The sequence below is a fragment of the Oncorhynchus masou genome, chromosome 32 (genome assembly GCF_036934945.1).
Source record: "Oncorhynchus masou masou isolate Uvic2021 chromosome 32, UVic_Omas_1.1, whole genome shotgun sequence".
Taxonomy (NCBI): Eukaryota; Metazoa; Chordata; class Actinopteri; order Salmoniformes; family Salmonidae; genus Oncorhynchus; species Oncorhynchus masou.
In genome coordinates this window covers 21586310-21613075 of record NC_088243.1, presented here as the reverse complement: position 1 = coordinate 21613075, position 26766 = coordinate 21586310, and the positions used below count along the sequence as shown (strand labels likewise).

The window sequence follows — 26766 nt, the reverse complement described above, 5'->3', positions numbered from 1 at the left end:
CAAAGATATTATCTGTGAGTGCCACTGAACTGATGCTACAGGCGAAACCAAGATGAAACTTCAAACAGGAAGTGAGCAAAATTTTTGAGGCGCTGTTTTCCAATGTCTCCTTATATGGCTGTGAATGCGCCCTGAACGAGCCTACACTTTCTGCCGTTTCCCCAAGGTGTCTGCAGCATTGTGACGTATTTGTAGGCATATCATTGGAAGATTGACCATAAGAGACCACATTTACCAGGTGTCCGCCCAGTGTCCTGCGTCGAAATTGGTGCGTAATCTTCAGCTGCAAGTATTCTTCCATGTGATTCAGAGGAGAAAGCAGACTTCCACGAACGATATATCAACAAAGAGATATGTGAAAAACACCTTGAGGATTGATTCTAAACAACGTTTGCCATGTTTCAGTCGATATTATGGAGTTAATTTTGAAAAAAGTTTGGCGTTTTGATGACTGAATTTTCTGGGTTTTTTTGGTAGCCAAACGTGATGAACAAAACGGAGCTATTTCTGATAACACAAAGAATCTTTTTTGAAAAACTGAACATTTGCTATCTAACTGAGAGTCTCCTCATTGAAAACATCCGAAGTTCTTAAAAGGTAAATAATTTTATTTTAATGCTTTTCTGGTTTCTGTGAAAATGTTGCCCGCTGAATGCTACGCTAAATGCTACGCTAGCTATCAATACTCTTACACAAATGCTTGTTTTGCTATGGTTGAAAAGCATATTTTGAAAATCTGAGATGACAGTGTTGTTAAGAAAAGGCTAACCTTGAGAGCTAGCATATTTATTTCATTTCATTTGCAATTTTCATAAATAGTTAACTTTGCGTTATGGTAATGAGCTTGAGGCTGTATTCACGATCCCGGATCCGGGATGGGTACTATCAAGACATCAAAATACAGCTTAACTTCTTGTTAATGCGAAAGCAGACCATGCAATTTTCTGAGGACAGCACCACGCATACAAACACAAGAAAATCCTATTACAACTAGCCAGGTGCGACACAGATATCAGAAATAACGATACAATTCATGCCTTACCTTAGAAGATCTTCTTATGTTGGCACGCCAAAATGTTCCAGAAACATCACAAATGGTCCTTTTGTTCGATAAATGTATTCTTTATATCCCCAAAATGTCAATTTATTTGGCGCGTTTAATTCAGAAATACACCGGTTTGAACTCGCCCAACATGCCTACAAAGTATCTAACAAGTTACCTGTAAACTTGGTCAAAACATTTCAACCAACTTGTCTAATCCAACCTTGGGTATCCTAAAACGTAAATAATCGATCAAATTTAAGACAGGATAAACTGTGTTCAATACCGGACGAAAACAAAGTGAAGCACGTTCCAGGTCGCGCGCACCAAAAGACTTGAGTCCCTATGAGTGACACATGGAAATAACAGGGCTACTTCTTCATTTCTCAAAATAAAAACATCAACCAATTTCTAAAAACTGTTGACATTTAGTTGAAGCCATAGGAACTGCAAGCACATTCCTATTAAAAAGAGCTTCCCATAGAAACCTAATAGAAAACACATTGACCTGGAAGGATTGTGCTCGGGGTTTCGCCTGCCAAATCAGTTCTGTTATACTCACAGAAATTATTCAAACAGTTTTCGAACCTTCAGAGTGTTTTCTATCCAAATCTACTAATAATATGCAAATCCTAGTTTCTGGGCCTGAGTAGCCGGCAGTTTACGTTGGGCACACTTTTCATCCGGACGTCAATATACTGCCCCCTAGCCTTAAGAAGATATTATAAAGTGAAAAATCTGAGCACTAACTTTACATACTGTGACAACAATATGTTTGTTGAAAATTATTGTTGAGTTTGAACTGTGAAAAGTATTTGGAGAGAAATGTCATCTCACTGGCCATCTAACAACTTGAATGCAATGCCCTGTCTGGCATGTTGCTAGTACGGACTGTTATCTCCAGGAGACGTAGCATCACACGTACATTGTCTAACAACGACTGGGGGTAATGATGAAGAGATATCAAGACAAGGATGCGCAACAGAAAGGGGGAAAATAAAGAAAAAATAAATAGCCTACTGTTATCAAAGTATCTCAGCTCCAGAGCTTTAGTTCATCCAAAAGACACAGTGGTTTCCTTACCCTGGAAGCAGTCTATGGACAAGGTATGACAGCAACCCATGCTTTCACAGGCACTGTTTCCAAAGGATAATATTTTAGCACTTGTGGCACAAATCCCATTCAAGTCATGGTACCGATAATGGATTTTTTGTATCATGTCCAAACCATCCGAAAGTATCAAAAATTAATTGTGAAGCTCAACAAAGTCACTTATAGATGATTTCAGCATGATTCAAGAAAAATGCTATTATCGGTACCATGACTTGAATCGGATTTGTGCCACAAAGGCTAAAACGTTAGCATTTGGAAACAGGGCCAGGGAAACTAAACCATTGCTGTCATACCTTGTGTATAAACTTCTTACCTGGTAAGGAAACCAATGTGTCAGTTTGTAATATGGGTGAACTATCCCTTTAATAAAAAACTGTTACGACTGTGTTAAGACTCTTGAGTAATTAATAAGCACATTCTTTATTATTGTGTCTTTTCTCAATTTGTGGCGGCCAAGTCATGATGAAGTCCATTTTATCTTGTGCATTTTTCATAGATGTGCTGAAGTTGTAAAGCAGCACGTACAGTAGAGTTCAGCAACCCCCTGACTTCATAGTGGACTGCCTTTGAAACTGATTGCTATGATGTTCAATTATCCTCAAGTGCTTTTACTTAATTTGACACTGGTTTCTTTTTGAACTTATAATCAGTTAGTTCATTAGTTTTGAGTTCATTAATGTGCATGATTTATGCATTTATGATGGCTTGTATGTCTCTGTATACCTGTCGTTAGTGGTGTTATGTTGGCCTTTGGTGCATTAGTGTCTGTCTGTCAACCTTGGAGAATCAATACTGTCGACCTCTGCTGATGACAGCCATAGCCGGCTCTGCTTGAAAACATCCCAACTCCTGACACTAATGTATCGGAGCCGCTTAGCCCATGGACTGGTGATGTCCCCTCCAGGCATGATGGGTAGCAGGAAGCCAAGCTGTGCACCATTACAGGGACTTTGGGATGGGAAACAAACAATAGCTTATTTTCCTCAAGTCAGGAAGGGGGATCTAGAATTCAATAAGCCAGTCAATTACACCCCTGCACAATTCGAGAGGCTATAGAATGAATTGAGCGCACAGCTTTGTGGTGATAATGGAATGGGATGGACTTCTGGTTCCAGTCTATATCTCACCAACCCCAGCACCACCCACCACTATAAGCAGCCCTTTATCACACGAGGCACACCATCACACCCCCATACTGATATCAGTTATTTTCAGCAGTATTAAAGCATCCTTCTTTGAGAGTTCTCCCTACAGAGGGGCAATGTGTGTGCATGTGCACATACGTGATTGTGTTGGGATAAATTAACCCATATTTCTAACGAAAGGGGCAATAAGAGAAGCTGTCTGCCTTGTACATTCCAGGCAAAGTCTAAACATGTCGTGCAAACCTAAGAAATCCTTGACTTGAGAAACCATGTTACATAATACATGGAACCATTAGGCCTGCAGATGCCAATATGGGAATTCATGAACAAAGGCTTTGATGGCTTCTATGAGGAATTATTAACAGAGTGTAGAAGGGGCCTTCTACTAGCTCGTCTCAAGGACAGGCCTTGTACAAATCCAGTGAGACAAAGAGAGAGAGAGATAAAGATAAATCAAGAGAGAGAAAGAGAAAGAGCAAGAGAGAGAGAGAGAGAGAGAGAGAGAGAACAGAAGGAGGCACAGGCAGACAGAGCATGTAGAGGAGGAGGTATATTGAAGCTTTGCTTAAAGCTTTATAGACCTTTGTTTGAAAAAATTATTTCCCTTAGACTTTTTGTAGAGCACACAATCAATAATGTAATACTGTGCCTGTCAGGTTTAAAAACAGCAGAGTTGAGAACATCAGGAAAAAAGGTGCTTGGGATTATTTTTTATATGTATTTCAACATCTTTTCTGCATAAAAGTACCTGAAGTACCTTAATATAGTACCTTAAACATTTCCAAATTGAGTTTAAGTTATTTTCCAATAGCTTGAAATTATCTTGGAAGCTCATACATAGCCATAGTAAACTGTATGGTGGAATACTATGCTGTTAGACAAGCACTGTCGACTCAACTTGAAACACATACCCCTTTCTGTGTCTGCATCACTTCTTTCTTCCTGATCTCGAGAATGAGCCCATTCAGAAATAGACAGACATACTGTAAATGTGATATTTTTTCTCTCCTCGCAATAAAATGTGGTTGCAATGAAAAAAACAAGCGTCATGCTTTTCTGCTGCATTTGCTAGTCAAAACAGCACATGACCCTTCTGAGTCTGTAGGCAGCCTGAAAACAATAGGCTCTTTTTGAGCTCGTTTTTCATTCAATCCAACCACTTTCAGGTAAGGTTCAAAGGAAGGACCCGTTAAACTCAAAGTAACTCAAAATACCTCTCTAACAATATTTTAGTCTCTCAAACATGCATACTTCCAGTTCTTCTTTTAACACGCATTCATGAAGAGCTATAGCACACATTCGCAGTCAGACACTCAAAAACACACAGATATTACATCCGACAGCCGCACACCACACTCTCACAAACACCCATACAGGGCTAACACACTCTCACAAACACCCATACAGGGCTAACACACTCTCACAAACACCCATACAGGGCTAAAACTCTCTCACAAACACCCATACAGGGCTAAAACACCCTCACAAACACCCATACAGGCCTAAAACACTCTCACAAACACCCATACAGGGCTAACACACTCTCACAAACACCCATACAGGGCTAAAACACTCACAAACACCCATACAGGGCTAAAACACCCTCACAAACACCCATACAGGGCTAAAACACTCTCACAAACACCCATACAGGGCTAACACACTCTCACAAACACCCATACAGGGCTAAAGCACTCTCACAAACACCCATACAGGGCTAAAACACCCTCACAAACACCCATACAGGGCTAAAACACCCTCACAAACACCCATACAGGGCTAAAACACTCTCATAAACACCCATACAGGGCTAACACACTCTCACAAACACCCATACAGGGCTAACACACTCTCACAAACACCCATACAGGGCTAACACACTCTCACAAACACCCATACAGGGCTAACACACTCTCACAAACACCCATACAGGGCTAACACACTCTCACAAACATCGATACAGGGCTAGCACACTCTCACAAACACCGTCTCGGATTCAGAGGGGTTGGGTTAAATGCAGAAGACACATTTCAGTTGAAGGCATTCAGTTCTACAACTGACTAGGTATCCCACTTCTCAGTTGAATTCATTCAGTTGCACAACTGACTAGGTATCCCCTTCCTTTCCTTTCCCTTACCCCTTTCCCATACAGGGCTAGAATATGCTGAGAAACATACACAGAGGGAGAGCATATGCTCATATACATACATACAGGGCTAGCACAAGCTCATATAAATACACATAGGGTTAGCACATGCTCACAAACAGGGACAAGAGACCTCTCCAGAGCTGTTGTGAGTTGACAGAGATCACATAATACGAGCACTTCACAGTTATTTTCCAGCCCAGTTGTCACACCATTGCCTTTGAGGGGGTCATTTAAAATCAGAAAGAAACACTCAATAGTTTTGGACATGACTGGTAAACAATGAATCTATTTGCAAACGTTCACTTGAAAACTAACCGACACTGGCAACACTAAATGGGATAAACACAGCCATTCGGAGGAAAGTCAGGGACCTCAATCTGGAAATGGAACTTATATTATCTCCTACTATAAAATGGAGTGTCTCCTCTGGCTTGACATTCATTTCCATTCCATGGCTGAATGTGACTGTGCTTGGCAGATGCTGATGGCCTAGTCCACTCTGATACCACCATAACAGTCACTCACATGTATTTCACCTGAGCAATTTCCTGAGTCTGTCGAGTGGTCGTTCATGCATACGGTACCTGATGAATGGAGTGACACATGGTGACTGTTTGCAATGCCCTTTCCCTTCAGTGATGGTATTTGCACTCGACCATAGGTCACCATGAATTTGATGGGCCAAGCCATTTCTGACCCGGGGAAGCTTATATTTGCATACAAAGAGTTTTGGCCCAACTGAACGGAGAGTAATTCAACTGCAAAGCCAGAGCAGAAAAAAACTTTGTTGACAGCCCATACTGCTATCCTCAGTGACAAGGTAATAAAATAGAGCTGTTTCTCCAGATTGCAACACCAATGACATTTGGTTTCAATAAATAAATAAACCAACACACACTTTTATCACAAGACGGTAGCGAGCGAGCAGGAAACAAGGCTCCTACCACATCTCCCACAAACCATTTACAAAAACCAAAACAGACCAGGCTATACAATCACATTAGAAAGGAGCAACAACACATTTTTCTGTGAAAGGTGTTTTGTTATCGTTAGGAGAGGCGGGACAAATGGAGAGGCACGCATGAACAGTAGCCTCCGTTCCGCTGGAATTCGACACAAAGACAACATAATGTTTTAGCTCTAGTGACCAAACAAACATACCCATGGAATTCAATAAGAAACCAACACACGGTCAGTCTTTTCAAGTCTGCCTCTGCCACTGTAGCTACTGTATCTTATAAGACCAGTACAGAACTAGAGGCTAGGCAGGAGACAAGCTTATCACAAACAGTCCAGTGTTGTTGGTTTAAGTCAGGGATGGGAAACTGGCAGTACGGATGTGGGTTCGCAGACCCACAAGCCACAGCGACCCCTCATGATTAGTTCCGTTTTTTTGGTGGCTCCCACCCCCATCAAAGTTGCCCATCCCTGGTTTAAGTATATAACAACAGGACGATGAACTGCAATCTTTGCCACTGTTTTCCAGGGAGTCCCAGGATCCATGTTATTTTTCCAGTACTGCTCGATCCACTGGAGAGGTCAGATGTAGACTATAGTCTGATGACAATGTCTCATTGGTGTATAACACAGAACACCGGTCATTGTGCTCATTTGTCTGTGTCTCTCCGACAGTTCAAATAGGACAGGCAATGGGTCAACAGTATATGTCCAAAAAACACCTCTGAGAGAATGGAGGAACATGTCAGGGAACATTATTCATAATGTTAAGCCTTGCTCACAGTCACCACCCAATCACCTTGCATTTGTCCAGCAGGAGCCATTTGAACTACAGAGAATAGGGCTTTGGGACTTGCAATGTTGAAACGCCCAAACACACACACAGACACACAGACACACAGACACACACACACACACACACGTGATTGTGGGACTTCGAATGGTGTAAAAGTTTCGAGCCCCATGCTCCCTGAGCTCTGCTAATCTGATGGTTCCTGCATGTGCCCGCTGACTGTTTTCTGTCCGTGGCCTCAAAACTTCCGCCTGAGAGGACCTGCCAATACCATGAGGTCAGGCTGCAGTGACGTACGCGTGGGCCCCATGGTGTGTGCGTGGCACAGGAGGCTGGTGACGAAAGGACAGCTCATAATAACAGCTAGAATGGAGTGAATGGAATGATATCATACACAAGGAAACCATGTGTTCTGTGACAACACAATTCCATTAATTCCATTCCAGCCATTACTATGAGCCTGTCCACCCCAATTAAGGTGCCAACAGGAACCTGTGGTGTGTGGGGCTGCTAAATATCGAACAGAGGCCCCACCACCACAACTACAACCACCATTGGCGATTGTAGACACTTTAATTTGATTTCCCTTTGTCCAAAACACAAAGGACACAGTGGCCTTTTCTGGTCCAGTGTGTCATACATTGACCACTGGGTTTTCACTGGATTCCTGTCTGAGTCACTGCATGGTGGTAGAGACTAAAGAAGCCCTGGGTTAGAGGACAGGAGGCCCCACACGTGGTAGTGCTGGTTTGGTTGACTTGTGGTTGCTGGTTGAGGGAGTGTGTTTATCTGCTTTGGTATCTATATTTTACAAAGAGTGCCAATGCTTATGATACCATTGAGGAAAATGCATACTTGGATGTAGAGTTAGCAATCTGTCCTGATTATTATCTGTAACATACAGTATATCAACCATGACTAATAAGTGAAAACTAATTTGCTCTCCACACTCTTAGAAAATAGGTTTCCAAAAGGATTCTTCGGCAGTCCCCATGGGAGAAACCTTTTTTTAGAACCGTTTTGGTTCCAGGTAAAACTATTTTGGGTTCCATGCAGAAACCAAAAAGAGTTCTTCAAAGCGTTCTCCTATGGGGATAGCCGAAGAACACTAAGGCTCTAGATGGCACCTTTTTCTCTAAGAGTGCAGTGACAGCAAAACAAAAGATACAAAATGTGATTCTTCGACCATTCAGAACAACTGTTCTTCTATTTCTGGTCAAAATGTGATATTGATTTCAACAACATGAAAACCAACCAAAGGAGAGTCTATGGGTCAACATCTAATCCATCTTTTTCATGTATTTTATTATGTCTTGACAGAGAGTGTGACAAAGGGCCAGACGGGTTATCAGGACGCGTACTCAGAACATGCGCTGACCAGCTGGCAATTTTTTTCTGTAATGTACCTACAGTACATGTTTCAAGCAGCCCAGCATAGTCCCTGTGCCCAAGAATGCCAAGGTAATCTGTCTAAATCACTATGGTCCCATAGCAATCACATCTGTAGCCATAAAATGCTTTGAAAGGCTGGTCATGGCTCACATCAACACCAGCATCCCAGACACCCTGGACCCTCTCCAACAGATCCACAGATGACATAATCTCTATTGCACTCCAAACTGCCCTCTCCCATCTGGACAAGAGGAACAACTATGTGAGAATGTTGTTCATTTGGGGCAGCAGCCTAGTGGTTAGAGCGTTGGGTTAGTAACCGAAAGGTTGCAAGTTCAAATTCCCAAGCTGACAATGTACAAATCTGTTGTTCTGCCCTGAACTAGGCAGTTAACCCACTGTTCCTAGGCCGTCATTGAAAATAAAAATGTGTTCTTAACTGACTTGCCTAGTTAAATAAAGGTATAGTAATTTGACCACAACTGTGTTGTAGGCCTGATCACTGACAACGATGACACAGCCGACAGGGAGGAGGTCAGAGACCTGGCGGTGTGGTGCCAGGACAAGAACCTTTCCCTCAACGTCAGCAAGACAAAGGAGCTGATGGTGGACTGCAGGAAACGGAGGGCTGATCACATCCCCATTCACATCAATGGGGCTTTATCGGGGTGGGTATGAGAGCTTCAAGTTCCTTGGTGTCCACATCACTAAGGACCTATCATGGTCCACACACATCAACACAGTTGTGAAGAGGGCATGACAACGCTTCTTCCCTCTTAGGAGGCTGAAAAGACTTTGCATGGGCCCTCAGGTCCGCAAGAGGTTCTACAGCTGCTCCATCCATAGCATCTTGACTGGCTGCATCACTGCCTGGTATGGCAACTGCTTGGCATCAGACCGCAAGGCGCTACAGAGGGTAGTGCGTACGGCCCAGTACATCACTGTGGGCGAGCTCCCTGCATTTCAGGAGATCTGTACCAGGCAGTGTTAGAGGAAGACCCTAAAAATTGCCAAAGACTCCAGCCACCCAAGTCATAGACTGTTCTCTCTGCTACCTCATGGCAAGCGCGGTAATTATTATGAGCCATTCTCCCCTTAGCAGCCTCCTGTGATCTGCATTGAACCTTTTTGTAATCACTTTTTTTGACTCATCACATACGCTTCTGCTATTGTTTATTATCTGTCCCTTTGCCTCGTCACCTTATTCCTAGTTATACGTACATATCACCTCTATTACCTCCTACTCCTGCACATGGAATGCGTACTGGTACCCCGCATATACAGCCAAGTTATCATTACTCATTGTGCATTTATTATTACTTTTATAATGATGTGTTATTACTTTCTATTATTTCTCTATTTTCTCTCTCTATGCATTGTTGGGAAGGGCTCGTAAGTAAGTATTGTTACGAATCCTGTGATTAATAAAATTTGATTTATGTCCAGTGCTCACAGTAACCGGTGGCCATATTGGCCTTGTTGCCCTGTAAATGTGACACGGCCACAGCCTATTAACACATGTCTCTGTGACTATAGCGTTACAGCCTCGGCCAGACTCAGTGTCCCACCGGCCCAACAGATTGATGTGAATGAGTTTAGGAAGCCGCAGACGCAGCGGCTCTAAATCTTGGCTGAGGTCAGGTGGTGGAACAGAATACGTTCGCGGGCCGTACCGCTGTGCGGCGCAGCACTGGACAGATAGACACATGTTCCAAAAACATTTGCGTCTGCCAAAGTCGTCTGAGGTGAAACTCACTGCAGAAAGAAATGCATGCCATGGATCTGTTTACAGACCTCTAAAATGAATGACTTTCCCTGTGTCCCACATAGTCAGTTAATGTGCACACACACACTGAGAAATAGGGCCTTTCCTCTGCCTGACATTTATTAGGCACATTCATTCACTGCTCCATCTGAATGACATACATAAGGCATAACCCTTGCATTACATTTCACTGCCTCGATCTGCGTTACATATTCTGTTGTGAAAGTATAGTCCTTTCTCCGTGGTTGGGGAAGGCTCCATGAAAACAGCACCATATTGAATAGAGAAGGCACATAGTATCAGGGAACTCTGCCTGCCTGTACAGAAACATGTTGATTTAGACATGAAGCCGCCGCAGATCCCCCCTCGTCTCGCTTTCTCCCCCTTCCCCTTTCTCTCTCTGTTTCCCTCTCTCTCTCTCTCTCTCGCTGTACACAAAAGGGTCTGCTACAATTAGCACGGCCGTCTAATTGTTTTGAAAATAGTCAAATATCCAGGCAGCAGCACTGTAACACTATCAAAGCAGAGAGAGAAAGAGAGAGAGAGAGAACTCCTCAGCAGCCTGAAGGAATGTGAGGCATTTCCTTTAATGTGCTTTGGCCTTGCTGGGTCAGGGGAACCAACTGACGCTCCCCTCGCCTCACACTGAGCAAAATCCCTGAAAAAAACTTCCTGTTTAGCAGTCCCCTGAATAAATATGGCTGAACTGAAATCTCTCTCTCTCATTCATAAGCTCGAATACTCAAATATTTGTTTCCACATGACTCTCTCACTGTACCTCAGTTGTGGTTTCTGTGATAACAATGACCATAGGGGTTGGCAAGACAGCACAAACAGATATTAGACCAGTCTACTAGTCTAGATGCTCCTTGCCTGCCTGGCTGCGTGGCTCCCTAGCTGGGAGTTTGGTTCACACGGCTCTACTCGCTCCTCACCCCTGAACGTTCCAGCAAAGTGTTCCTGCTGAGAGCTGAGAGTCTGTAGCGATAGTCCAGTCATCAGATCCTCAGGAGAGTACATCATTAAACGCTATAAAGACACAGTCACATTACAGCCCGATTCAGAGGCCAGAGATCAACGATGCTGGTCAAACATACTGTAGCAAGCAGCCTGTCTGTCAGTTACAGAACGTTTGTTTGTGTCACGATCGTCGTACAAAGGAGACCAAGGCGCAGTGTGGAATGCGTACATTCTTTATTACTATAAGAATGAACACTGAACAAACTAACCAAAATAACAAAACGAACGTGCTGCTATACAAATGAGTGCTGACAGGTAACTACACATAAACAAGATCCAACAAAACACAAAAGAGAAATGGCTACCTAAATATGATCCCCAATCAGAGACAACGATAAACAGCTGTCTCAGGCCAACATAGAAATACAAAAACCCCTAGACCTACAACAACCCTAGACATACAAAAACCTTAGACAATACAAAAATGAGCGTACCCACCCTAGTCACACCCTGACCTAACCAAAATATAAAGAAAGCAGAGATAACTAAGGTCAGGGCATGACAGTACATGGAATGACAGTACCCCCCCCCACGTTCCGGACTGTGGACCGTCGGTGGAGGTTGCGGACTATGGACCGTCGTTGGAGATTCCGGACTGTGGACCATCTTTGGAGGTTCCGGACTGTGGCCCGTCGTTGAAGGTTCCGGACTGTGAAACGTCACCGGAAGCTCTGGACTGGGAACTGTCGCCGGAAGCTCTGGACTGGGAACTGTCGCCGGAAGCTCTGGACTATGAACTGTTGCCAGAAGCTCTGGACTGGGAACTGTCGCCGGAAGCTCCGGACTGGGAACTGTACTGTCGCCGGAAGCTCTGGACTGGGAACTGTACTGTCGCCGGAAGCTCTGGACTGGGAACTGTACTGTCGCCAGAAACTCTGGACTGGGAACTGTCGCCAGAAGCTCTGGACTGGGAACTGTCGCCAGAAGCTCTGGACTGGGAACTGTCGCCAGAAGCTCTGGACTGGGAACTGTCGACGGAAGCTCTGGACTGGGAACTGTCTCTGGACTGTGGAGGCGCACTGGAGACCTGATGCGTGGTGCCGGCAATGGTGGTCCCGGGCTGAAGACACGCATCTCAGGGCGAGTGCGGGGAGCAGGCACAGGACGTACTGGACTGTGGAGGCGCACTGGAGATCTGGAGCATAGAGCTGGCACAATGCGTCCTGGCTGGATGCTCATTTCAGCCCGGCAAGTGCGGGGCAATAGTACAGGACGCAATGGGCGCTAGCACAGGACGCACTGGGCTGTGCAGATGCACCGGAGACACAGTACGCAGAGCCGGTGCAGGATATCCTGGTCCAAGGAGGTGTACTGGAGACCAGGAGCGCTGAGCCGGCACTATCCGTCCTGGCGGGATGCCCATTCTAGCCCGGCAAATGCGAGGAGCTGGAATAGAGCGCACCGGGCTATGAATGCGAACTGGAGACACCTTGCGCATCACTGCATAACACAGTGTCTGACCAGTCACACACTCCCCACGGTAAGCACAAGGAGTTGGCTCAGGTCTCCAAGCTGACTCATTCTCCCCGTGTGCCCCCCCAAAAACACATTTATGGGGCTGCCTCTCATGCTTGTCTTGTTGGTACAACTCCTCGTAATATCGCCGTTCCGCTTTCACTGCCTCTATCTCCTCCTTAGGACGGCGATACTCCCCAGCCTGCGTCCAGGCTCCTGCATCCAGAATCTCCTCCCAGGTCCATTCCTCCTGAACATGCTGCTTAGTCCATTTTTGGTGGGACCTTCTGTCACGCTCGTCGTACGAAGGAGAACAAGGCGCAGTGTGGTATGCATATATCCTATATATCATTATAAGAATGAACACTGAACAAACTAACCAAAATAACAAAAGGACTATACAAATGAGTGCTGACAGGCAACTACACATAGGCAAGATCCCACGAAACACAAAAGGGAAATGGCTACCTAAATATGATCCCCAATCAGAGACAACGATAAACAGCTGTCTCTGATTGAGAACCATATCAGGCCAACATAGAAATACGAAAACCCCTAGACCTACACCAACCCTAGACATACAAAAACCAGCGTACCCACCTTAGTCAAACCCCGATCTAACCAAATTATAAGGAAAACAGAGACAACTAAAGTCAGGGCGTGACAGTTCGTGAGAATTTGTTCTCCTCTTGATTGTTCCCTTTTTCACATACACCAATTAAGTCATATCTATTAAATATCTTCAATATGGAAACATACTGTTGTCTCATTACACAAATAGTTGTGACAAAGAATGTGACACCTGTCAGTTTGTTCAATTACTACATTCATTTTGGTCAGATATTTGTTCAGTAATAAACCCACACAGGAGTTTATAGATCAGTTAAAAGTTAACTCGTCAAGCAGTTGGTCTTGAGCAACTCCAACTAAGGACCTTGATCAGAGTGTCTCAACACAAGGAAGGACAAAACAGCCACTTGGGACTAATTGGGACTAAAGAATTTCCTTAAACACTGAGGGCTCAATTTTCGGCCAGCGTGAAGCCAGCGCAATTGTCAAACACGCTCGTTTGCAGTTTCGACCTGTTAAAGCCATCGCTCTTTTATTTTCAAACCATTTGTTCCAGGATTGGTAATTTACCTGTCTTATGTGAGCTTGCTTGCAGGGAGGTGGGAGGTGTGGCAATGTCTGAGGTATGTCCTTAAAAACGTGTGCCAAAGTGCCAATTTCAGTATGTGCTGGTTGGGATATTTAATACCAACCAAAAGCTGGTCTTAGCAGTAATGCTGTTGGTTTTGGCATGGATTTTGACAACGGAAGTGCAGTCTATCCAGCCGTGATGCACAATGCCCATGGAACATGAGAGATGTGCTTTTTGTGCACCTAAACCTTGTATTTAGAAACATACAAACATAATGTTTATTCACAATTCATTTAATTTGATTACAAACCAAGCATTGGCACCTCCCCTCCTCTCAATGAAGCCTCTTCTGTTTGTCATGCATTTGAGCTTAGAAATAAATCTTAATCACCAAAGCTTTATTAAAAGATCAAGTTTGGCGGAGGCAAAACAGTGGTCAGACATCCTTTTTTTAATCTATTACATAATTTTAGCCAGCTCCAGTTATTATTTTGGATGTGCGTAAAAAACCCTATATGCCCACCATGGTACGTGAGATGAGATAATCCGAAGGCCCCTCCATATAGGCTATATGCCCACTATGGAACCTGAGATGAGATAATCCGGTGGCCCCACCATATAGGCTATATGCCCACTATGGAACCTGAGATGAGATAATCCAGTGGTCCCTCCATATAGGCTATATGCCCACTATGGAACGTGAGATGAGATAATCCGGTGGCCCCACCATATAGGCTATATGCCCACTATGGAACCTGAGATGAGATAATCCAGTGGTCCCTCCATATAGGCTATATGCCCACTATGGAACGTGAGATGAGATAATCCGGTGGCCCCACCATATAGGCTATATGCCCACCATGGAACCTGAGATGAGATAATCCAGTGGCCCCTCCATATAGGCTATATGCCCACTATGGAACGTGAGATGAGATAATCCAGTGGCCCCTCCATATAGGCTATATGCCCACCATGGAACCTGAGGTGAGATAATCCAGTGGCCCCTCCATATAGGCTATATGCCCACTATGGAACGTGAGGTGAGATAATCCAGTGGCCCCTCCATATAGGCTATATGCCACTATGGAACCTGAGATGAGATAATCCAGTGGTCCCTCCATATAGGCTATATGCCCACCATGGAACGTGAGATGAGATAATCCAGTGGCCCCTCCATATAGGCTATATGCCCACTATGGAACCTGAGATGAGATAATCCAGTGGCCCCTCCATATAGGCTATATGCCCACTATGGAACCTGAGATGAGATAATCCAGTGGCCCCTCCATATAGGCTATATGCCCACTATGGAACGTGAGATGAGATAATCCAGTGGCCCCTCCATATAGGCTATATGCCCACTATGGAACCTGAGATGAGATAATCCAGTGGCCCCTCCATATAGGCTATATGCCCACTATGGATCCTGAGATGAGATCATCCGTTGGCCCCTCCATATAGGCTATATGCCCACTATGGAACGTGAGATGAGATAATCCAGTGGCCCCTCCATATAGGCTATATGCCCACTATGGAACCTGAGATGAGATCATCCAGTGGCCCCTCCATATAGGCTATATGCCCACTATGGAACGTGAGATGAGATCGTCCGGTGGCACTAATATTTAGAAACGTTTAAGTTATTTTCCAGTAACAATCGCTTGTTCTCCATTTAGTTTGATTAACAAACAAGCCCTTACCCTACTATAACAAAAGCTGCTTCAACAGCAATGCATCTAGGAACATATCCATAAAAGGTTTCTAAATTGTCTACTCATGAGGGTTTTGCCGACATGCTTTTGCATTATTCACTATTCACATAGGCCTACCTGCAGTGCATACTCCATTCGGCTTGCATTCATCCCCATTTCCAAAGAGCGCCTCATGTCCGGTGACCAAAGACTCCAACAAACATAGACTGCTCAAATTTTTCAGTCCTTTAATGTCGTATCAACAGTAGGCCTATCATGCTAATTGAGAACGTGCCTCCCACATACAAAACAATTTACGTGAGCCTGGTATTATATTTGAGGAGACTTTCAATGTGTAAAGGCTTATACTCGTTAAAGCCAATTACAACAATGTTGACTGTCAACACTCTGAAAATATTGAGCAGATGCTAGATCTTTTTTTAACTTTTGATATCACTCGTTACTGTAGCCTATGCTGGGATTGGACGAGAATATTCCGTGCCCCCAGCTGAATTTGAGCTGATGACAATGCAAAGACCTTCAATAACCTACAGAAATTGAGACGAACACATGCAATAATAAGCCATGGAACGGCTTGATTGGCCAGTGTGTGACCAAGCCCTCATCACACCTACAACTTGCATATTCATCAAAACCCAGACCTTTTGCGCCACAGCCAGCTATTGGGCTCAAAATAACAGCTGTGAAAATAGCAAAAATATTTATGACACACTCCCTGACCTATAACGCTACCGGCAGCGCTTAGATTCCCCATAGAGTAAGGGGGGATACCTAGTCAGTTGTACAACTGAATGCCTTCAACTGAAATGTGTTTTCCGCATTTAACCCAACCCCTCTGAATCAGAGAGGTGCGGGGAGCTGCCTTAATCGACATCCACGTCTTCTGTGTCGGGGAACAGTGGGTTAGCTGCCTTGCTCAGGGGCAGAACGACAGATGTTTACCTTGGCAGCTTGGGGATTCGATCTTGCAACCTTTTGGTTAGTGGCCCAACGGTCTACCCACTAACATTATGTTTATTAAAATATAGCCCTCAGTGAGCAAAGAGACCTGAAGACTCCTTATCAGGTTATGATATGACAAAAAATACAGTTTTCTAAGCTAAAAATATCATTAAAGGCTTGAAAGGTCAACATGCTATTCCAGTTTCATTGAAGATTGATTTAATGCAGTAGATGCAGGCGTGCGGAATATGGTTGTCAGTAGGAGCGAAAAGAGCAAGAGCATTATGATCCTGTTGAACTTTCAGGAGACCTTTGTCTCTGTGTTAGAGAGTATTTAAAGGCCATTAGGAGAGAATGCATGATCAGGGGTCATTCGGCCTATCAGAAAACATCATCAGGGGTCATTCAACCTATCAGAACACACTAGCCGTACAGATCAACCTATGAGAAAACACCACCCGCACCTGCTCAGCCTATCAGAGCGCATCAACCGGCCATACAGATCCAATCTATCACAACACACCTTCAGAGGTCATCAGGCCTATCACAACACAACAGGCTTGGAGATGTACCGCACAGATTATTTAAGATTTATTTGTTCAACAAACTCATGACAGATCACATAATTTACAATCCTGACATACTGTACATTTGTCCAGAGGTACTTTTTCAGTCAGATTGGTAATCTTTTACAAGGACATGGCTGCTAGTGCTATTGTGTGCACCTGGATTGGGCCTTATTCATTGCCAGAAGGAGGAGGCTTTGGTCGCAATCCAGACAGACTACATTGCAGCAGATTACTATATCAAATGGTTAGCTGATACATTACATGGTCAAACGTATGTGGACAGCTGCTCGTCGAACATCTCATTCCAAAATCATGGGCATTTTTATGTAGTTGGTCCCCCTTTAGCTGTAACAGTCTCCACTCTTCTGTGAAGGCTTTCCCCTAGATTTTGGAACATTGCTGTGGGGACTTGCTTCCATTCAGCCACAAGGGCATTAGTTATTCCATTATTCCTGCTCTACCAAACCTTACAGTTGCAAGTGAGTGTTGCAACCGAGGACAGGCGATTTTTACGTGCTACGCGCTTCAGCACTCGGCGGTCCCGTTCTGTGAGCTTGTGTGGCTTAGCCGTTCAAAGCTGAGCCGTTGTTGCTCCTAGACATTTCCACTTCACAATAACCGCACTTACAGTTGACCGAGGCAACTCTAGCAGCGCAGAGATTTGACAAACTGACTTGTTGGAAAGGTGGCATCCTATGATGGTGCCACGTTGAAAGTCACTGAGCTCTTCAGTACAGGCCATTCTACTACTAATGTTTGTCTATGGAGATTGCATGGAGGTGTGCTCAATTTTATACACTTGTCAGCAAGAGGTGTGTCTGAAATAGCTGGATCCACTAATTTTAAGCAGCTTCGGCCATGTAGTGCAGTTTTGGCCATGTAGTGTATGTTAAACACCTACCCAGGAGATGTGAGATCAGGCAGGAATGTAGTCAGCCTGGAACACGGCCATTGTGTAATCAATAATTATGGTAATAATACCTCTTCATTTGATGGGGGTTTAATATGAAATCAATTTGGGTATTGTCTACTCACTCAGGATACTAAAGATAAGACAACCAGATGAGTCACAACCAACAGTCATGACCATAAATAGCAGGCATGAAAATGTATGGTATTACAACTGGACAAATGCACCCCTCTCCACTTCCACATTCGAAATCAATCAGCTTGCTTCACCCAAGTAGTGCAAAAATGAAAAACAACCCGGCTTTATGTAACAGCCCAGAAAATGAATAATTCTGTCTCGAAATATGATTCTCAGGAAAAGAGGAAATGGCCCATTATCATGGGGCTTTTTCCTGATGACATATCACATCACATTTATTTAAAAATCCCTTTTTACATCAGCAGATGTCACAAAGTACTTATACAGAAACCAAGCCTAAAACCCCAAACAGAAAGCAATGCAGATGTAGAAGCCTGGTTGCTTAGAAAAACTCCCTAGAAAGTCAGGAACCTAGGAAGAAACCTTGAGTAGTATTTGGATTTCAATTTTTTAAAATCTTACATTAATTTATTAATATTGATCAATACCAACACACCATTTTGATTTGGCAAATATTTCAATATATTGTTGAACATAATATACTCTATTGGCATATCAAACTTCCAGAGTGGGATCTCAGCTACTTTTAGAGTTATGATCCAATTTGTAAGCATTACCAACCGAGTGAATGTGAAAAGAGAGGAAGATAGTGCTGCAGTGGATAACAGATGTCTTATGGGCTCCTGACCAATTCTGCTATTTTGTGTGTGTTTTTACGCTGATCTTAACTTTTTGTACATAATATCTATGTCATCATTTCCTATGACCTAAAATAGCTTATGGACACCGATACCATGTGCTTTTTGACTGTTCGGACTGCAGGAAAAAGAAAAAAAAATCAAATCAGATATGCAAATGAATAGGATTTGAATCACATGAAACTGCCAATTTGAACACGGCTTAATTTAACAGACTCTGAGAAACTCTAAAAGGAAGAATGGGAGAAAATCACAAATACAGATGTGCAAAGCTGATACAGACATACCCAAGATGACTCAAAGGTGCTTCTACAAAGTATTGACTCAGGGGTGTGAATACTTACAGTACCAGTCAAAAGTTTGCACATACCTACTCATTCAAGGGTTTTTCTTTGTTTTTACTATTTTCTACATTGTAGAATAATAGTGAAGACATAAAAACTATGAATAAACACATGGAATCACGTAGTAACCTGTCACACCCTGACCATAGTTTGCTTTGTATGTTTCTATGTTTTGTTTGGTCAGGGTGTGATCTGAGTGGGCATTCTATGTTGGATGTCTTGTTTGTCTATTTCTATGTCTGGCCTGATATGGTTCTCAATCAGAGGCAGGTGTTAGTCATTGTCTCTGATGGGGAGCCATATTTAGGTAGCCTGTTTGGTGTTGGGTTTTGTGGGTGATTGTTCATGTCTCTGTGTTTGTTTTCACCAGAGAGGCTGTTGAGGTTTTCTCACGTTTATTGTTTTTTTTGTTAGTTTATTCATGTATAGTGTCTTTATTAAAAAACATGAATAAACACCACACTGTGTTTTGGTCTGCCTCTCCTTCACCTCAAGAAAACCGTTACATAACCCCCCAAAAAATTCACTCAACCAGCTTTACCAACAGTCTTCACATATGCTGAGCACTTGTTGGATGCTTTTCCTTCACTCTGCGGTTAAACTCATCCCAAACCATCTCATTTGGGTTGAGGTCGGGTGATTGTGGAGGCCAGGTCATCTGATGCAGCACTCCATTACTCTACGTCTTGGTCAAATAGCCCTTACACAGCCTGGAGGTATGTTGGGTCATTGTCTTGTTGAAAAACAAATGATAATCCCACTAAATAAAAAAAGATGGGATAGCATACCACTGCAGAATGCTGTGGTAGCCATGCTGGTTAACTGTGCCTTGAATTCTAAATAAATCACTGACAGTGTCAACAGCAAAGCACCCACACCATCACACCTCCTCCATGCTTCGCGGTGGGAACCACACTTGCGATCATCCGTTCCCCTACTCTGCGTCTCACAAAGATAGGGTGGTTGATGAGTCCAAAAATCTCAAATTTGAACTCATCAGAAAGGAAAGATTTCCACCAGTATAATATCCATTGCTCGTGTTTCTTGGCCGAAACAAGTCTCTTAGTATTACTGATGTCCTTTAGTAGGCCTGATTCTCGCAGTCTCTGAACAGTTGATGTTGAGATGTGTTGGTTACTTTAACTAAGTGAAGCATTTATTTTGGCCACAATTTCTGAGACTGATAATTCTATTGAACTTATCATCTGCAGTAGAGGTAACTCTGGATCTTCCTTTCCTGTGGCGGTCCTCATGAGAGCTAGTTTCATCATAGCGCTCGATGGTTTTTGTGACTGCACTTGAAGAAACTTTCAAAGTTCTCCAAATGTTCCGCATTGACTGACCTTTATGTCTTAAAGTAATGATGAACTGTCTTTTCTCTTTGCTTAGTTGAGCTGTTCTTCCCATAATATGGACTTGGTCTTTTACCAAATAGAGCTATCTTCTGTATACCACCCCTACCTTGTCACAACACAACTGATTGGCTCAAATGCATTAAGAAGGAAAGAATTTCCACAAATTAACTTTTAGCACACCTGTTAATTGAAATGGATTCCAGGTGACTACCTCATGAAGCTGGCTGAGAAAATGTCAAGAGTGTGCAAAGCTTTCATCAAGGCAAAGGGTGGCTACTTTGAAGAATCTGAAATATATTTTAATTTGTGGTTACTACATGATTCCATATGTGTTATTTCATAGTTTTGATGTCTTCACTATTATTCTACAATGTAGAAAATAGTACAAATAAAGAAAAACTCTGGAATCAGTATTTTTTATTTAACTAGGCAAGTCAAAAATGATTATTTACAATGACGACCTACCCAGGCCAAACCTGGACGACGCTGGGCCAATTGTGCACCGCCCTATGGGTCTGCCCTCATTGAACCAAAACAAGGCTCATTGGTACGCTGAGAAATCTGTAATACTGTGATGCTGCTGATTATAATAATCCCAGTCTGTTCTCAGTGTAATCTCTCAGTCTGTGGTTACGGGAGCAAGAGTTCATTCTACACACACATCCAAAGGACTACCTTGCCAAGACAGAGACACACACAGAGACACAGAAGCATGCACACAGGTGCGCGCACACACACACACACACACACACACACACACACACACACACACACACACACACACACACACACACACACACACAGACACACAGACAGACAGACACACAGACAGACAGACAGACAGACAGACAGACAGACAGACAGACAGACAGAGAGACAGAAAGACAGAGAGACAGACAGACAGACAGACAGACAGACAGACAGACAGACAGGACCCAGACCACCAACGTTCACAACACCTTCCACCACCAGCCATAACAAATGACTGAACCAGCCAAACAGGACACAACAGGATACATTAGTTTTTAGGAGCATATATCCACGTGGGTGATGGAAAGATTAACACACTCCAGTCGGTTGTAGTAATGCTATGGAGTTGATTGGCAACCGCCATAAAGTCCAAAGAAGAAAAAGAAGCCTGAACAAAGGAGGAGTGATGACGAGAAACAAATTTACCGTTTTATCTGTGGATTAATTGTCGGAGTAGAGGACCTTGTGCATTTCAGGTAAAATAACAACCAAATGTTTATATCCCAGGACAAATTAGCTAGCAACAGCAAGCTAGCTAGCTAAATTGGCAGAAATTTGTAATGCTTTTTGACCTGTCCCCAATTTAATATAATTGGTTCAGTGTCTGTTTTGATATTTCAACCTACATGTCATGATCGTGTCTGGTGTGGGTGAACAAAAACAACCTGTGCACGACGGAGCATGCCAATGCACGAATGCACGTGTGCGGTGGTCTGGTCAGCATGTGAAGGTATACCTGCCACAATTTAACAACAAGGGCCCTCATCCCCATTGCTAGGATGGTTGGTTGCTATAACAAACCTATATTCTGGTGATTTAATTGGCCGTCTGCTGCCAGAGAACTGTGAACACAACAGCAGACACTGAGATAAGGTCTGGGTAACCATGGGGGACTGCATTCTGATAGGCCTATTAGAATCCTTATCAGCTTTTCAACAAAAAGCTTGTTTGTTTGTTTGGTTGTTTTTTTGAATATCACAGATGCACTGAGGAGAGCCTGTCAGAGAAAAAATATCTGACGAAACAAACAAAACCCCTCACACTAAAAAATAAAAAATGGGAGTAAACAGGCGCAGCAAAAGAGCAGATAAATAAATGACAACATTGTGTAGTGCCAGAGATTTACGAGTTGTTATTCCAAGTGCAACTGTAACAGAATTTTAAATATGCTGGGGGAACAACAGAAAGGGATGAAGATCCCGAAAACCAAGCTCAGTGACAGCTATTCAATCAGTATGGAGGCTGCATACCACCCTTAAGCGAAGCTGGGAATTGATCATTCAGTTTGATTTATGTCTGAGTATTTAATAATTAATAAAGAAGCACATAAAAATTAGCTGAGTTAATTACTGCCAATAATTAATCCTATAGAATTGGCAGAGGCATATGGGCGCGAATATAATATTGAGAAAATCACTATGAAAACCTAACAGTACGAGTCAGATCAGAACTCAAACTACCCACGCACTTGGATGATCCATTTAAAGTCAAAGCATCTAACAAACCATCCATACAGATGGTAACTAACAGTAGACTACACAGCATACATTACTGCATGAAAACACCTTGGGTGCTTGTGGCTTGAAACATGACCAGGCATGCACTACTCTACCCACTCTTAGGAACTGCATCATGCCGGCCAGAGAGAGAGAAAGGTGTTTTGTCGAGCTGTGTACCATTCTGGGAATAATATTCCTCCTTCTAAATATCCTTCTTCTATCAACTGAGCCATACAAGTCCAAGAGGACAAACATTAATATTTCATTGTTAAACATTAATTGACTTGCATAATACCTTCAATCTTCCTCAGAGCGGTCTGGCATGCGTCCTGGCTGGGGAACTCAAAGGGGTTGTTGCAGGTCCGTATGCTGTCACACTCACACCTCCCATCGATGATGTTGCAGCCCGTGATCAGGTTCTCATTGCACGGCTCAAATCCCAACAGTTGGTCGTCGTCCCAGTTTTCATCTGATCAGGACCAGGAAAGGTACAGTGAGGACAATGTAATTGTAAGATTACATCAAATCAAGGGCATCAACACATTTGTTTTTATCAAGTTGACAATATAACATTTCATTAATGTTTCAATTCCAGATTTGTTTTCATAACGCCTCCAACAATCCTAACTGGAAAGCAGTACCGGTACTCACACTATCCCCCAAGAATGTATTGCAAATAAAACACTATAAAGGTCAGTAATTTTCAACTCCTCAGCTGAAATATTGATCAGTATGTTACAGTGGGAACATTGCAAATGGCACCCTATCCCTATTATAGCGCACTAGATTTGACCAGAGCTATATGGGCCTTGGTCAAAAGCAGTGCACTACATAGGGAAGAGGGTAACATTTGGGACGAAACCAGTATATCCAGGTGTAGGAAGAAGCATTCCATTCCACTATCTAGCTCCCCACCGCATCGTCAGTGATTTTATCCCCACAGAGTCAATCTCAGCCCCTAGACCCCAACACACTGCTATCTGACAGCAAGATTATGAAGTTGTATTTGCAATGCAAATAGGGCATTGTGTGTGTGTGGGTGGGTGTGTGCCTGCATGTGCATGTGTGTGTGTGCCCGCTTGAGCACATGTGCCCACTCTAGAGCTTGTGTTGGCATAGAGTATGATGTTTTCATCTTCTATCTCTGAGCATAGAAGTGACATTGAGTGAAAGTGTGTGGGTAAATGTTTGAGCGTGTGCGTATGGACAGATACAGTAAAGTATGTGTATATTATTGTCAATAACTGTGTATGAAATGCATACGCTTCAAGATCAGAGAATACAATGTACACATCAATGACTCATCATTATATAAACATCTAGCATTAACAATAGAGTAACAATACATAGCCAAAAGTATATGGACACCTGCTTGTCAAACATCTCATTCCAAAATCATGCTATCCACTACTTTATCAAAATCAAAATGGAAGATGTTAAATTATTTATCATTTATCTTTCAAAATGCTGTAATAATTGATAAGGGCATTGCCTAACTCAAGCGTTTTTAGAAACCTCCCACTGACGTCAAAGTATGATTTATGTGACATCTTGAGTTATGCAGCATTGAACACATTCTGTATCTGAAATTAGAACTTGTTTTAAAAGTTGGATGAAATCCTCATTGAAACAGTAAACCCAACACCAAAGCAATGCTAAAAGAAAAGTAATAAAGTTGGGGCCTCATGGCATCTGAAGCCCCTGTGATTTTGTTTGAGGATAGCTCCCTGGTTCCAGTCTCAGACAGCACACTGTGGTGGCACCGGATAGTTATCTTAGCAGGGGGCCCTGCCTGGCTACATGAAGGAGCAGGCAGTATTTGTATTCGCTGGTACTGAAGGTACCTATTAATTACTCAAGACAACAGAGATATTTCAAACATTTAAGCTTTTAAATGTACAGTAATTTCGCGTAGGAGAGGAAAATTAAAGAACTATCGTCGTCTGACAAAATGATGCAACAAAAGCACGAATAAAAATGTTTCTTGCTTTTAAGAAAAGAGGATATTTTTTATGGATTTACAGTAGCTACAGAAGATGATCTGCTCTTCCTATCCTGGATAGCTCAGGATTCTAACATAGGGTTTTATTTCTTTAGTTCTGCCAGCCAACCCTAACCCCTCCATCTTTTCTTCTGGTCCTAAATTATATCCACTATCCAGCCCTGCAAATTCTATCACTTCTCCTAGGCCCACGATTGATGGCATACCTGGGTTCAAATACTATTTTAAGTCTTTCCAACACTTTTAGCATTTGCTCTAGTCTGCCTGGAATGCAAGATAATTGGGGTTTGCTCTTTTGCAACTATTCTATTGGTTCCTTCTATGCCAGGCAAGCACAATAAAGCCCAGGTAAAGTATTTGAAATTAGTTTGTATTAATATTTGAACCCCGGTCTGTTTGAGAGACTTCAGGGACAAAAAGGGGGGAGTGTGACAAGGAAGAAGCATTGGAGGAAGAGGTAAACATTTCCGCTTGTCTTCTCTCACTACAGACACCAAATTTAATCCAGCCTTCACTGGCCCTATTTGTGGGAGCATCAGAAAAACACTGGGGCACAAAATCACCCTTGACGGCAGTCACAGCAGGCACATCCATCTTTGGGCAAAGGTGTTAAAGGGTTGTCTCACCACCGAGTGTTCTGGATTTTACTTGAGCTGGTGAGCCTGTCATGGCCTCTGGTGTCACTCAATTAAATGTGTCTTCATTTCTTTCTGTTATCTCACAGTTTAATCCCCCAAATCACATTATAGTGAGTGGAAACAATATTTTATTGAGTTGAAATCCATTCATATATCAACCCAGCAAATGACTGGAGGGTTTAAGAGAATAGGCATCTGGGATTGGTTCAGCTTGGCTGGTTCACAACCCCTATGCGCAGCTCTACTGATATAATCTATATTCTGTTATTTTTATATAGCCATCAGGCAACCATTCCTTCTGACAGGAGATTTTAAGTTTGAGATGGTTACTTCCAGAGCCCCATTGCTCAGCTTACCAAACAAAGTGGCAGAGTCAGGCTGTTCAAATTACAGATTGTTTCGTTTAGTTTTAGATGGATTTTTAGATGGATGGATGTCATTACAAGTGGTTGAAAAAGAGAACATTTGAGACTGAGAGCAGACAGAACAGAACTGTTTCTGAGAACAGACAGCAGAAGTTTGGTTCCACTATCAGTGCAAACCTGCAAATGAGAAGGAACATCTGTGTTCTGAGCACAACACTAATGAGGAGAGTCATGGTTAATGTACATGCTTCAGGTGCATCTGGGTACGGGAGTGTTTGTCATGTGCTAATGATGCTTGACAATTACGCCTGATGGAAATCTTTATCAATGAAAAGACTGAAACTCTAGCCACAATTGTAGTATGATCTAAAATAAGGACGAGCGACAACGAGGTTATAGCTCCAGCCTGTTTATTAACCTAACCCTTGCATGTCCTACATAGGTACGGATACCCCCAAGGGACATCCTACTACATGTTCCCCTCTCCCATGAACAAGAACTCAACATGCATAACCACTGAAGCATAACTGAAATGCAATTTGGAAACCAGTATTATTCTCTAACATGCTACTTTCCATTCTGAAACAGTATGAAAGCATTCAATCACACAGTATGAACATTAACTTAGGTACAGTCTCTGTTTGCTGGGTATGGTCCCCAACAGTATGTTTTCTCTTCACGTAACATAGTCTTTCAGCCACTCTGGTAGCTTCACATCCCTTTTTGGGCGCGCTTGTGGCTCTGTGATGATTCTCTCTCCTTCACCCTCCTTTTGTGCATTTCCTGTGGCCTCAGTCTGTGTGGCTGGTAGATCTGTGTGGCCTCAGTCTGTGTGGCTGGTAGATCTGTGTGTCCTCAGTCTGTGTGGCTGG

The 26766-nt window shown here is 43.0% G+C and overlaps 1 protein-coding gene across 1 annotated transcript in view; it reads right to left on the bottom strand.

The window, feature by feature from the left end:
• LOC135525705 (cysteine-rich motor neuron 1 protein-like) overlaps positions 1-26766 on the bottom strand; it is a 208771-nt gene that overhangs the window by 161756 nt on the left and 20249 nt on the right. The window contains exon 2 of the mRNA XM_064953494.1: positions 23185-23358. Coding sequence (XP_064809566.1) covers positions 23185-23358 — 174 coding nt within the window. The remainder of the gene's footprint in view (positions 1-23184; positions 23359-26766) is intronic.